Source organism: Dunckerocampus dactyliophorus, chromosome 18 (genome assembly GCF_027744805.1).
Source record: "Dunckerocampus dactyliophorus isolate RoL2022-P2 chromosome 18, RoL_Ddac_1.1, whole genome shotgun sequence".
Classification (NCBI taxonomy): Eukaryota; Metazoa; Chordata; class Actinopteri; order Syngnathiformes; family Syngnathidae; genus Dunckerocampus; species Dunckerocampus dactyliophorus.
Genome location: NC_072836.1, coordinates 11,993,612 through 12,008,081, shown reverse-complemented (window position 1 = coordinate 12,008,081; position 14,470 = coordinate 11,993,612). Strand labels below are relative to the sequence as shown.

The 14,470-nt window shown below is 39.9% G+C and overlaps 2 protein-coding genes across 8 annotated transcripts in view; one reads left to right on the top strand and one right to left on the bottom strand.

Moving 5' to 3' along the window:
• Positions 1 to 13,300, top strand: part of LOC129171431 (medium-chain acyl-CoA ligase ACSF2, mitochondrial-like) — a 30,533-nt gene extending 17,233 nt beyond the window's left edge. The window contains exons 7-18 of the mRNA XM_054760074.1: positions 2 to 120; positions 303 to 465; positions 546 to 641; positions 1,279 to 1,430; positions 3,566 to 3,657; positions 3,734 to 3,810; positions 3,914 to 4,021; positions 4,093 to 4,244; positions 7,924 to 8,065; positions 8,160 to 8,270; positions 12,984 to 13,052; positions 13,112 to 13,300. Of these exons, the coding sequence (XP_054616049.1) occupies positions 2 to 120; positions 303 to 465; positions 546 to 641; positions 1,279 to 1,430; positions 3,566 to 3,657; positions 3,734 to 3,810; positions 3,914 to 4,021; positions 4,093 to 4,244; positions 7,924 to 8,065; positions 8,160 to 8,270; positions 12,984 to 13,052; positions 13,112 to 13,168 (1,338 nt within the window). The 3' untranslated portion in view covers positions 13,169 to 13,300. The remainder of the gene's footprint in view (position 1; positions 121 to 302; positions 466 to 545; positions 642 to 1,278; positions 1,431 to 3,565; positions 3,658 to 3,733; positions 3,811 to 3,913; positions 4,022 to 4,092; positions 4,245 to 7,923; positions 8,066 to 8,159; positions 8,271 to 12,983; positions 13,053 to 13,111) is intronic.
• Positions 13,281 to 14,470, bottom strand: part of ndel1b (nudE neurodevelopment protein 1-like 1b) — a 33,372-nt gene continuing 32,182 nt past the window's right edge. For 5 of the 7 annotated variants that reach the window (XM_054759601.1, XM_054759603.1, XM_054759602.1 and 2 more), the window contains one exon: positions 13,281 to 14,379. In XM_054759601.1, the coding sequence (XP_054615576.1) occupies positions 14,292 to 14,379 (88 nt within the window). In that variant the 3' untranslated portion in view covers positions 13,281 to 14,291. The remainder of the gene's footprint in view (positions 14,380 to 14,470) is intronic. The other 2 variants (XM_054759600.1, XM_054759605.1) reach the window with 1 other exon arrangement.

Below are 14,470 nucleotides of genomic sequence, written 5' to 3'. Positions count from 1 at the left end.
GGTCCAATGTAAAGCGGTGGTGTGTCCCAGCCATTTTAAGACCCAAAAGTTCTGTGACATGTTGCGAGAGCTCTGCCCAGAAATTGACAAGTCACAAGTTCAGGCCATCAAGAACTCCAGGTACAACAGACATTTATTCCTAAAGTGCTCATGTCACAAAATCACAACCTCATTTCACTCATATTTTATATTGTTTACAAAAGTATGACAAAACCTTTTATTAAGTGAGTACTTTCATTTTGTTATTGTTTTTTCAAACAATTTTGGTGACATGCTATTATTTTTGTAATAATAATATAAAGGCTACCTGACCTGCGCATGGTGATTGTGACGGACAGCCGTCAGCCGGGCATGCTGCACGTGGACGACGTCTTCCAAGCAGCGGAGAGTCGTCATTACGGAGAGCTGATGGAGCTTCACGGCAAGATATCATGCGATGAAGCTATCAACATTCAGTTCACCTCTGTAACATGGCCTTGCTGATTCATGTCATGCTCCCTGTGTCACCCCAATTCGGCATGTACTCACTAGTTCCCTCCTTTCAGGGCACCACCGGCAATCCAAAGGGAGTCACGCTTTCGCATCACAACATCGTCAATAACGCCTACTTCCTAGGGCTTAGAACGGGTTACGACTGGAGAGTAAGGCTGCATTCACACTTGTAGTTTGGCACTTAAAAAATGTTTTTTAAAGATACTTTGCGTGCACATTGGTGCTGTTTGTTTAGCGTTCACACTGGTATTTTGGTCATGTGACCAAAAGCTGCACAGTGAGGACTTATGCATCAAGTCAGGACTTGTTTGGGCAGCTTTTGTGACATACTACATGACATAATTCAAATATTCTAAACCAAAATGCCGTCCGCTGTGTTGAATATGTAGCTTATTTAATATTTTGCTATATTTACCATCCTAGATTTCACAAAAAGTTTACTTTATGTACTTTAAAGAGCCCCACTGTCCATTTGCAGAGCAGAGAGATTTGCTTTTTTGCTGGTCCTTGTCTTGGATTCAAGTCGCATTCGCATTTGAATTCAAGTAAACCCAACCGCACCAGAGTTGCAAGCGGAATAAAACTCTGAACGGGTATCGGTCTACTTGTTTGGTGCAGACCAGGGTTCAAAGGATCGTTTTCACACTTGACCAAATTAAATGTGTGAGCAGAGCTTTTTAATTGAACCGAACATGACAAGTGTGAATGTAATCTGAGTGTAAATTTGGTTTACATGTTTCAATGCAAGTATTATATGTAAACCCTGTTGACATTATTTCCCATCAGCCTCGCGTGAAGGTGTGCATGCCGGTGCCATTGTACCACTGCTTCGGGTCTGTGTTGGGAGGAATGTGCATGGCCTTGCATGGAATCACGTTGGTCTTTCCCTCCACTGCCTATGACAACCAGGCCAACCTGGAGGCCATTCATAATGAAAAGTAGCTCCAACACACACACACACTTGTTCATTAATTAATTGTATAAACATACCATAATTTCATATATAGCACACCGGGGCCGCACGGTGGCATAGTGGTTAGCATGTTGGCCACACAGTCAGGAGATCACATTCCAAAAACATGCATGTTAGGTTAATTGGCGATTCTAAATTGTCCATAGGTATGAATGTGAGTGTGAATGGTTGTTTGTCTATATGTGCCCTGTGATTGACTGGCGACCAGTCCAGGGTGTACCCCGCCTCTCGCCAGAAGTCAGCTGGGATAGGCTCCAGCATACCCGCGACCCTAGTGAGGATAAGCGACATAGAAAATGCAGGGATAACCACACCGGACTATAAGCTGCACATGTCCACATCATAAAATAGCATATTGTCACGCGCATGAGCCCATGAGGACCAAGTAGCTCTTTGTTTGACTGGAGCCAATCATGAGCTATGAGAAAACTCACAACAAGCTTGTCAACCCATCGGAAATCACAGGAGGTCATTACTCAATATAACAGTCTGACTCATGGTGTCATCTTAGAAAGAATGCTAAAATCATCACACAGCAACTTAACACTAAAAAGATAGGGAAGAAATATACAATACAAGTACCAATGCGAGTTTAGAATGAAAAACATTAACTATTTTAACGGCTTCCTATCATGCATTTCTTCCCAGCAGAGCATTTGATTGGCCATGGCTGCTCGGCCGCTGCAATAATTCATTCAGCTTCCTCTGTCCACCTGTCTTACCTACATTTTGAGTGTTAAGTTGCTGTGTGATGATTTTAGCGTGTTTTCTAAGATGACGCCGTGAATAAGACAGTTATGTACATTGTGTAGTGACCTCCTGCAATTTCCGATGCGTTGACCAGCTCATTTTGAGTCCCCTTATAGCTTGTGATTGGCTCCTGCCAAAGAAAGAGCTACTGTTTCCTCACTTACTCACGAGCGGCAGAGTATTTCAACAATTAGTAGTAGTTTAGAAGTAAAGTTACGAGATTAGAACATGGCCATAAATTAGCTGCACCGCTGAGTTTAAGAAAAAAGTAGCAACTTATACACCAGAAATTACGGTGTGTATATATACATCTTTTAGCAGATTCTAGGCCTGGTGGTGCCATCAAATAAATGAAAAGCGGCCCTTAAAGTTGATATATAAATATCCACATCACAAAAAGCCAATTTGTATTTCATTCACTAATTATATTGTTTAAAAAATGTACATTGACTGCTGACATGAAACAGTTCATGTTAGGAGTATCTGAAAACATGGTTGGTGGGAGGGATTTCCACAATCTGGCTGTAGGAAGAAAGACGGCAGTGGGTGTTGGACTTGGAAATATTGACTACATACGAGGGACTACTTGGAGAAGATCGAGCCGTGCGTACATTTGTTGTTTCAGTAGGTAGGATTTGAGATATTTCAATGGCGAAGTGTCGGTAAAAAGTGCAAATATTTATATTAAATGCTTATTATTGTGTTGTAGCATTGCATCATACTGAGTCAACAAAACAGGCCTGTGAATAGTCTGCATTTCTTCGCACATCATTTTGTTTTTCCCTCGCAGAAGAGCCAAAACGTCCAGCAAAAACGGAACGAGTTGAAGAGCGTCTGAGCAAAAAAGTTTGCCAATATGAACATCTACATAATAGTGTAGCATCCTGATAGTCACACAAAGTTTGACGTTCTTTTTAGGTTTTATTGCCAACCTTAACACCCACCGTAGTCCAATAAAGCTCGCACACACATCTCTTCCTCTTGACACTCACTACAACCTGCTGGTAATGCTCACAGCGCGTTGTATTAACGGGCATCAGAATCGACATTAACGTTACAACACCAGCAGGTCGTTACGATACGTTTTATGTGGATGTCGCCAGTTGGTATTGTTTACTACACACCGGATGCCAGGTAGTCAAAGAGTGTGTGTTTATTTACTCTCGGGGAAACACTGCCTCTAGTGACACTGCCACTGCCTTTGGTGGAGAATTACACTAAATATTGTGTTTTGGGCCTACAGTTGCTACGGTGCAAGGAGAATACTGCCTTACTGGAGCAAGCACCTTGAAACATTTCAAAATGATTGTACATCAGCATATATACTGACTTAAAATGTATTTATTCAAGGTGCAATTTCATCTACGGCACGCCAACCATGTACACAGACATGATCAGCCGGCAAGATCTCGGAAAGTATGATCTTTCGTCAGTGGAAGCTGGTAAGAAAACGTGAAAAACTGCAACTAATATAAATATTAATGAAATCGATTGATTTATTATGTCGTTGTGCGTTAGGCATCCTGGCAGCTTCTCCATGTCCCCCAGAGCTTGTTGCAAAAGTAAGAGCAAAGATGAACATGAAAGAGCTCATGGTGGGTATACTGTCTGAACACTTGATGAGCACGATCTAATGACACCCAAAACAGCTTCTGTTGGATACCATGTAATTATGTGTGTGCATCATGTGTTGATCAGATAGGCTACGGCACCACTGAGAACAGCCCTGTCACATTCCTGGGTTTCCCACTCGACAACGACGAGCTGAAATTGCACACCGTTGGCTGCGTCATGCACCATGTCGAGGTATTTTTTTTTCTCTTATTTCCTATCTAAATAACTTCATGTCAATTTATGTGACGCTTGTGTCACAACAGGCCAAAGTGGTGGACATCGACACTGACGAGACAGTACCGCTGGGGAAAGCAGGGGAGCTGCTGATCCGAGGCAGCTGCGTGATGCACGGATACTGGGATGAGCATGAGAAGACCCAAGAGGTCATCTCCCAAGACCGCTGGTACAGGACTGGGTAAATTGCTTGCAATCTCTGTTCTAGTTCTTAGAATTGTATATGCCCAAGGCCAAATACAGGTGGTCCCTGGTTTCCAGTGTTCTGTGTTACAGCGTTTCGTTGTTACGTACACGCTCCTATAAATTGGTTCAAATAGCATTTTGGTCGGTAAACATGAGACTCACTTGAGAAATGCGCCGTAAAAGTGTCTTTCTAAAAACCCCAAATACAGTCAAACCTTTCTTAGCGGCCACCTTTATAGAACGGCCACCTGCCTATAGCGGCCACTGAAAGATCCCCCGCAGCAAATTTACGTTATAGACCCTGTGCATAGCAGTCACCTGTCCAACGCGGCCAGTGGCCACCCATTTTGTCTCCCTTGGTCAATATCTGACTGCATATAGCGGCCAAATTACCGACTCAAGTAGAAGCTTCATTCACGAAAAAGTTTCGTTTTTCAATCAATGAAGCCGTCGTGTGTAGACTTTAATTACTGAGTCCTAGCTCAGTCACAATCATTCACAAGATCCACACAAACTGTCAGTTGTTCCACATAAAAAAGCCGTCTTCTTTTGAGCTTGCTACAGTATTTCCTGGTCAAACATGTAACTTTAAGAGCATTTGCACCAAAACATTACCGCAAAGTACGCTGGGAACAGGACGTGCTCCCAGCGACGCTACAATAAAAAAAAAAAAAAAACATACGCTAGCATGCATGCGGCAGCGGGAGCAAAACTGAGTTCGGTTGTACTTAATTGAAGTATTTTAGAATGTACTCACGTTATTTTTCATCAATCCTCATCCACAAATCCATCAAAGTCCTCATCTTCTGTATTCGACACAAAAAAGCCATCTTCTTTTCCGTTCGCTACTAGTCTGTTAACTTGACAGTGTTATTCAGCTCCGAAGCAAAGAAGGAAACTTCTCCTGTTGCTTCTGCCAACTTTATTTATTGAACGCGGCCACCAGACAGCAGCTCAGAACACACACACATCTCTCAGCATCGTCTCTCCTTCCTGATTGCCCACAAGGCAAAGGTTAAACAAGCTGTCCAGGCAATGCCTGTAACAAGTGACACCGTTTATTTCCTGGTGTGAGACAATGTGCACTGGTCAATACTGTAATGCCGCTTGTTGTGGGGAAGGAGAGACTCACGTCGCCGATGCACTTTAATGGCTTTATTAACAGCGGAGAACGCTGCAGGACTTTACATCCACGCCAACATAAACACACTTCCCAACTCTCTCGAAACTCACAGCTAGCACTGAGCCTAGCTCTCCTGCTCAGGATGCCCACCGTCACTTCCCGTCACTTCCTGATGAACTAAAGCTATAAAAAGTAAAATATTAAAAACAAGCGTAAGACATTACTAGCACAGCTTTGTTCTGTGGGTCGTGGATAATAAACAAGCCTAGTAGTGCTGTACAACTTTTATCCGAAACATTATTTTTCCCCTTTTTTTTTCCTCTACTGGTCAACATTCAAACTGGACGCCAACCTGTCTATAGAGGCCACCTGTCTATAGCGGCCACTTTTGCAGACTCCCTCTAGTGGCCGCTATAGACAAGTTTGACTGTACTCATAAAAACGCACTTTGTGATTTGTGAAACCTTTATTGTCTTTTTTTTTCTATTTGTCTGTATATTAATCCAGCCCAGATTTGAGAAGTCTAGATCTAGTGGTTTTAAAAACGGACCAGGTCTCATATGGTCTCATGGGGTCTTCAGTTAAAATTCAGTAGGGCCTGTTTATGCAATTTTTTCCACAGCGAAGGTCTGAACCTTATTTTGCCTTAAATTGCATCAAACAAACCAGCTTACATAAATATCAAACATAATGAAACCCTGCACATCGCCCTATTGTTTCAGTACAACACAATTATCTTGGCACCGAAATTGCATTTAAAAGAACCAGCAACAAATTTCATATAAATAATAAACAATTAATGAAATGAGGCTTATTTTTAAGTTAAATAAAACAGTTTCTTACTTTCTCTTAAATAATATAAAATAATAATTTAATAAATGTCTCTTTATTTGAAAAGCTGCTACAGTGCACCCTCTTAAAAAGTCTTACATTTTCTTATTATTGTAGCTGACGTTGGGATTTGCCTGAATTTGTCACACAATTCCTTATTGTCTGCGATTGGCTGGCAACCAGTCCAGGGTGTACCCCGCCTCTCGCCCGAAGTCAGCTGGGATAGGCTCCAGCGTACCCACGACCCAAGTGAGGATAAGCGGCATAGAAGATGGATTTGGTTTGGTTTGGTTTAATTTTATTTGAACATGCATGAAGGTTACAATGGAATACTTTCATGAATCATTTCACAGTTCCACATGTCCAAAAGGAGTAGGAAGAAGCAAAGTTTATTTAATCCTACCCCCCATCCATTCCACATCTTGTGCAGTACATACAGTATCATCAGTGTAATAGTAAATAGTAAAAAAAAATAAAGACAAGCATGACAAAATAATAAGTATTATAGTCAAGACTCTCCTGCTTTATATTTAGCAAACATCAACTGCTTTTGATTTAATGTATTGTCTTTTGAATTCGCTCATCTGTGTACATTGTTTGAGTTCCTTGCTCAAGTCATTCCATAAATTAATTCCGCATACTGAAATGCTGTGGGTTTTTAGTGTTGTTCTCGCATATAAGATTTTTAAGTTGAATTTTGCTCCAAGATAATATTTCTCCTCTCTTAGAGAGAAATACTGTATGATGTTTTTTTGATTTACTAAATCAGCAAATTTTAAATTTCTGTGCTTTTAAAAATAAAGGGCTTGTATGTCCTCTATACGCCGCATTATGAATTATCCTCACTGATCTTTTTTGCAGGACGTTGAGTGAGTGAAGATTGCTTTTATAATCATTGCTCCATATCTCCACACAATAAGTATATATGGTAATTAACATATTATGTTATATTAACATATAATTAAATAACATATTGTGTGTAATTAACAACACAATTAGTAATATGGTAATTCCAAAGAACAGTAAAGAGTGTAGAGTGATTTTTGATCAACAACTAATTTTGCTTTATTCAGTATTGAAGTATTTCTCGCCACCTTTTGTTGTATATTTTTGATATGAGATTTCCAACTAATTTTTTCATCTATGATGATCCCTAGGAATTCATTTTCTTTCAGGCTTTCAATGTCCACTCCATCTATTTGTATTTGATCGTATGCATCCTTTCTGCTATTTCCAAATAGCATCATTTTAGTTTTACTTAGTTCAAGGATAATCTGTTTTTATCAAACCATGTCTTTAATATGACCATTTAATCATTGACCTTTTTAATTAGTTTTAATTAGTTTTGAATTAGTGGATGGAATTCCTTATTGTTTACATTTGAGTAAGGTCTCCTTCACATCTCTCCCATCAGTGAAAGATTTTTTGTTTACTTAGTGAACACTCATTTGCACGTTGCTGTCCTGTGAATGAATGTGTTATGACTCATGTAGATTTTTCATACTGGGCTCGAAGCTACATGATATTCCGCGCTCTCTTGGGTGGATACTCTACTCTCTTAAACACCAAAAACCGACCAGTACTTGGCTCATGTGACGAAGTGGATGTACTACACTGCTGATGGGGATGTCATACAACTTCTTGTTTTATGTCCTGTATTATATTGTCCTGTACCACCGGTATCATAACTGTATATGTGATAAGTTATACTTGTATGTAGTGACCTCGCCAGCCTGACTGCTCTGGGATACTGCCGCATTGAGGGACGCATAAAGGACATGATCATCCGAGGAGGAGAGAACATCTACCCTGCAGAGATAGAGAATTTTCTCCTCTCTCACCCCAAAGTGCAGGAGGTGCAGGTAGGACTTTTTACCACTGGAGGGCAACAGAGAAAGATTGTTTAGGTTCTGTTATAAATCAAAGACAGGATGCTATAGTGTTTCTTTCTTGAAGGTGGTTGGCGTGAAAGATGAAAGGCTTGGGGAGCAGGTGTGTGCATCCATCAGACTAAAGGAAGGGCAAACATCCACTGCAGAGGAGATAAGAGCATTCTGCAAAGGCCAAGTGAGTGCACTGGTGGATGATGTCTACAAAAGATCCCCGCATATTTGCAGCTGGTATTCACTCCCCCACATATTTGCACATTTCTTTCTCAAAAGAATAAATTTTTGTATTTTGTTTTTATTATTTTTTTTATCCATGGGAAAAACATGGGATCCATTCATGCATTTTCTTTCCAAAAATTTGCTTTTTTTCCCCCCACAGAAAACCCGAAGTTGGTAACAATTTATAACTAAAATAATAACAGCATAGCATAGCATGTACAGCATAATAGGGCCATTCTCCTGAAAGGGGTACCAGTCACTTTGAGGGGCATGGCACACATTACAGTGACTTGCAGCTATAACCGAACAAAAATATATTGCAAACACATTGAATAAAGAGGGGGAATCAATATTTTCTTCGGGTCTGTTGCGTATAGAAAGTCGAAAAACCTAACAGGCATCGTCCACACACACACACAATGTAACTAAAACTGAATCACGTAAGACTATATGCAAATGAGCTGACCTCTGCCTTGACACAGAGGGGGGGACTTAACATTGGGCAAACACAGGCAATTGCCTAGGGCCCCGAGATTTCCAGGGGCCCCCAAACGTCTCCTTTATCTTCTATTTAAAGTACATATTACTGTTTTAGTCTTAAATGATGTGCTTAAAACTACATCAAAATGAGTAATCTAGCATGATCGTTTCGACTGCTCTCCCCTCCCTTCTCATGCAATGGACCGCGGATGTCAGTCTGCATGTACAGATTGAGTCTGGAAGACGGTCGCAAAAACAAAGTTGTTGTGGTGTGGAGGAAGATGAAGCGGAGTTACCGAAGTAGAGCGGAGAAGGTGAGAGGAAAGTACACGGTTTTATTGAAACTACCAAATGTGTCACAACCTTTTTCATTGTCCCAACTACAAACATAGACAAGAGCCAGATGCTCTTGACAGCACTACTGTCAGTGTTAGCCGCAGCGGGGGTTCTCAAGATCAAGCTGAGCCTCCAAGTGATGCTTTTCATCACAAAGATGTCAGTATTAAAGTGGTCAACTACAGTAAATTAAACATTGCTTAACTCTTTCACTGCCAAAGACGTCTATTGACGAAAGACGTCTATTGATGTCTTTTGCTTTTTTCACGGGAGCGACAGATCAAAGTCTTATTCATCTTGTGTGTAAATTTCCGATTTGTAGGCAATGTATTTCTGTCCCAGTAGGGGGCAACAGTTCTCATTTCCTCCAACTGGCAGCGACAGATTGTCTACAAAGAAGACGGATTGTGGGTTGAGAGAGTAAAATGGCGAAACAAGCAGAAATCGAGTGGAGACAAAAAAAATACAGGCAGCTAACACTGTCACAGAGCTTGTCTGACGGTGGAGCTGCCTTTAGTAGTGACGCGATCGCGAAAGATAGGTGACGTGGGTGATGTTGGTGACGTAGACACAAATAGCTTGTTTTCTGTTTTTTTGGTCAAAATCAGGTGTTTTTGCTGAAACTACCCTATGTTCTACCACCAGTATCTAAAGACCCAAAAAGGCTAGAAAAAATTTTTTTTTCCTCATGCAAGAAGAGAATCTAAAGTTTCTTTAGATAGTTTCAATGTTGATGTAGTCCTTAAACTCAATATTCTGTGGGTCTTGGAAGATCAGCAAAAATGGCCCAAAACTCTGGCAGTATGGAGCTCTCTGCTCTGAACATGGCTGGCACTCAATGAGTTAATGTTCTTATCAGTTACAGTAAAAGCGTTGCAATTATTCACTTGTTAGGTAATAATAAACCCTCAAGAGGATTTAAGGACTTTAATCTTGCTCAGGAAATAGGATAACTTTTTTCACATTCACACTTGTTAGTAGCACTAACAAGTGTGAATATGAATTAAATCTTAAATATTACTGTTTATCATTTGCTTAGTAGGTAAACATAACATTTAAAATCGTTTTTGGGAGGGTATATAAACATGGCTATGAATCCAGCTGCTGCCCACACTGAAGACCTTGTGCTGAGTGAGAATGAAACTTTTGTCAGTGCAGTCCCAGGTTGCGGAGGGCCCCATTGAATGGGTTTGGGCCCCCAAATGACAAAATAAGCCACTGTTGACACACAATGTAAACTTATTACACAGTATTTGTGTGTTCTCGTTTTTTTTCAGCAAAATTCAGACAATAACGAAAGTGGCACGCATTCAAAATTAGAATTACACCTCTGATCATAATTTTAAGACCAGATAAAAAATTGCAAGAATTTGCATTAGATCTTAAGGAGGTTCTATCAAGAGCTTCAAAATGCAAAAAAAATTAAATTTGAGTCAGACAAAAAAAAAAAAAAAAAAAACCTGAGCAATTTTTGCAAACGACCATTAAAAATATATTAATCGACCTCTCATTTCTTTTCATAAATTACAGTAAAAATGGGAATATTTCACACAGTTGCAAATGGTGATTAATCATGATTAATTTGAACAGATTAATTTTATAAAAATTTTGACAACTTTCAATTTTGCGTGCTATGTAATGTTATGTCACTCATTTATTCATACAAAATGAAAAATACCAAAATTTTATATTTTCTTGCAAGTTTTTCCTTACAGGACAGGTGATATTATATTTGAATATGCAAATTGGTTAGAAAATAACTTTATTTTTGCTTGCTTTGTCACGCTGTTGGTACACACACACACAAAATATAAATGCAACACTTTTGTTTTTGCATTTTTTATGAGATAATCTGAAAAATCTAAAACTTTTCACATATACACAACATCTGTCAAATATTGTTCACACATCTGTGTAAATCTGAGATAATGAGCACTTTTCCTGTGCTAATGTGCAGTTTTATATCCAGTGTATGTATACACACACACACAATTAATTTCCCATTATTAGTATTACTCTTATAACAGGCATAAATTAAATTCAGGTTTGTGTAGTAGTAGTAGTATGTGTTTGTGTAGTACCATATTTGTTTCACACACTTAAAAGGCAAACCCCCACTTCGGCCCAGTAGTTGTCAGTAACGCACAAATTGTCACAGGTGGCGTAAAGCCGCTAGGCAGGATCCTGAAATGCAGAGAGACACACGTGTCCGTTTAACAACAATTGAATGAAAATATCAAAGTTTAACAGAAAGTGTCCACAAGCAAAACGTTAACAAAAACCTCCGGGCCTAGCCACGGGAAAAACTAAACTAAAAGTACAAAATAATACAAAGCGCTGCAAACACGGTAAAAGGAAAAATGTACAAAAATGCAAAAAACAAAAATCACTGCACAAGCACTACTCAGGAACAAAGTATCAAACAATAATCACTGTTGCAAAAAAACTAGAACAGGCTTAGCAAGAATACTCACCAAGGCAAGGCAGACCAGAATGCAAGGGTAACAGGGAACATGAGCAGGCATGGGAAGACAAACTGGCACTGGTGAGACATTCAGGCAGGCATTAAGTACACGTAGCTTGATTGAGTACAGGTGTGCATGAGCTCCTCCCCTAGGTCGGCATGGTGCTGCAACAACAAAACAGTAGAGGGCAGCAGAGCAGCACCAGAACCACTTGAATGTTTACTTTGCAAGTCAATTTTGGTGTGCGGCCCGAAATTGTGCTCCTCTTAAAAAAAGTAAAAACTGGAGACCTAGTAATAATAAGATCATTAAGATCATGAGGTAGATCATTTTGACATGCAACTTGTATATGTATATGTACAATGTACATATATACTCATATTTATAAATATACCACATGTATTATTCTATTCTATTGTATATTCTATGTTTTATAGTAGGATGTAGATCTTTGGCACTTGGTCATTTTAAAAGTACCTCACGGGCTGAAAAAGTGTGAGCACCCCTGGTTTAGAGTATCTAGAATAGGTATTTTCAGGCCTTTTTACAGGTGTGTCCATTCGCTGTATTATTTTCTATTCTCTTTGCTGTATTTCACATTTGCTGAAGGTCTTGTGCCGTCACTCCCGCAAATAGTGGTGAATAGTGGTACTGTACAGTGGAACCTTGGTTTAGCATTCGTTTCGGTTAGCGTGTTTTTCAGTTAATCTCAATAATGTATGCCAAAATCCAAAATCAGCTATGTCACCCATCTATGATGTCATCAGTTTACTCAAAAATGTTAACACAAAAGGATATTAATAATATAATAAAGGGATATATGGACATGTTACTTTTACCTTCTTTTAAGCCATGACTGCTCCGAAAGACACTATGTGGCAGCAAGATCAACACCATCTTCCCGTTTTGTCATGAATTATGTTTTTAATCAATATTGTTTCTCACCTACCTTGTCAAAATGGTGGCACTTGCAACTTTCTTTGGCTCCATTTTGGGTGAACTGAGGCGTGAAACACGACTGAACTCAAGAAATAACTCACGGCAAAACAGTAAAGTGTTTAAGAGGAAGGTTTTGCTCTCGCTGCCACGTCAAGAATCTCATCTTCACTGAAGGTAAAAGTAACCTTCAATATTATATAATTAATATGTATTTATATGCATTTCAAATTGTTTTCTGCATGTACGATTACAATTGTAACAAAACATGTTTTGTTTTAACATTCTTGGCTTTCTAGACTTATGAATTGGATTTACATTTCTTATTGAAAAAATTGATTCGATTTGCGTCTGTTTTGGTTACAGTTACAGGTTAAATTAATGACGCTAACCAAAGTTTGACTGTATTTTGGTTTTATAAGCAGACTAATGTTTAGGGGTTTCTATGCTTACAGATTTCCCACTTCAAAGTTCCTCACTACGTGGTGTTTGTGGACGGCTACCCCATGACTGCATCTAGGAAGGTAAGACCAGAGCCATCGAATCCAGACGCATACATGGCTGCTATTTTTTATCTTTCTAGGTCAAGAAGAACATATTAAAGGTGGACATGGAAAAGCAACTAGGCCTCGACGTTTGAGGTGATACCTTTGACATGTCCTCAAGGCAGCAGGATCATGGATGGAAGACGTCACCGTTTCATTCCTCACGTTATAAGCTCAAGTCATGGCTTACAGAAATTACACACCCCGTTCATCATCTCAATGTTTATTTAAAACGTCAAGATCATTCCACAATGGCTTTAACCACTGTGCAACACTGTTTAAACACATGCCATACATACTCTGGAATAAATAAAAAAAACCTTAATGTCCAAAAGGTGGTTAAACGACCATCCTTGCAAGCATTGTACAGTACACGCTGAGCCTAGGAACACACTTCAGGAACAGGCTTTGTGCTAAAGAACACTTTGTAGCATTAAAAACAATGTCATGGTAAAGATGGGAAATTGGGACCAAAGCAACAGTTTTGGGCAATAAAAAGGTTGCTGAAACCTGTTGAACATTTGGTTCAATGTGTTCTATAGCTGCTTGACGGAAATGTATATTAGGAAATATGTTGTCTTGCACGGTTTAAAGAGCCAGCTGCAACTTTAAAAATGAGGTAAATATGACTGTCACTATATTTAAAGGCATTAAAAAAAATGACGCACTTCATGCACAGTTAAGGGCAGCTTGACCCTTGGTGGGGTGACAGGACTGCACTTTTGCTATGAGGCTTTGAACGATCAACATTCACTTCAGTCAAGTGTGGACGTACAGTCAGGCCCCGTGCCCCTGGCACACATTCTGCATGCTCCGTGAGCACACATGCGACAGAATACTGCACTGTAAAGCAACTGGTGTGATTAGTTAGTACATATGAACACATCCCTTTAAAAAAACAAACAAAAAACAAATCATACATTCGAAACGGGAATAACTTGCCGAACTGTGCAAATAAAGTGAAGTAGTGAGGTCATACGGGACCTTTTGTCGTGGTGGGGTTGGGGAGGATTGTGTGCTGCCCCGAGGGGCAACACGTTGGCAACAACATTCATACAAGGTGCAGTAAAAAGAGCGGCGTTCTGCACATGCCGTTACGTGCGAGGAAAAGAGTGCACAAAAGTGTGAATCAAGCGTCTTGTTGAGCATCTCTTGTGCAAACACCCCCTCGCTCGCACACACTCAGTGACATGTGTCCTCTTATGTCCCATCATCACCTCACACACTCAGCAGGCCCGGTGGAGACACAGTTCTGGAAGCTGTCATGGAGGTCAAAGCGCTGGGGTCCAATCCATTAAGAGCGCTGCTGTAGAAAACATGGCAGTGACCACATGCACAAATGGTGATCCTTGTGCCTTTGGGTCTATGTGTGTGTCAGTGTAGTGAAAGTGTAAGAA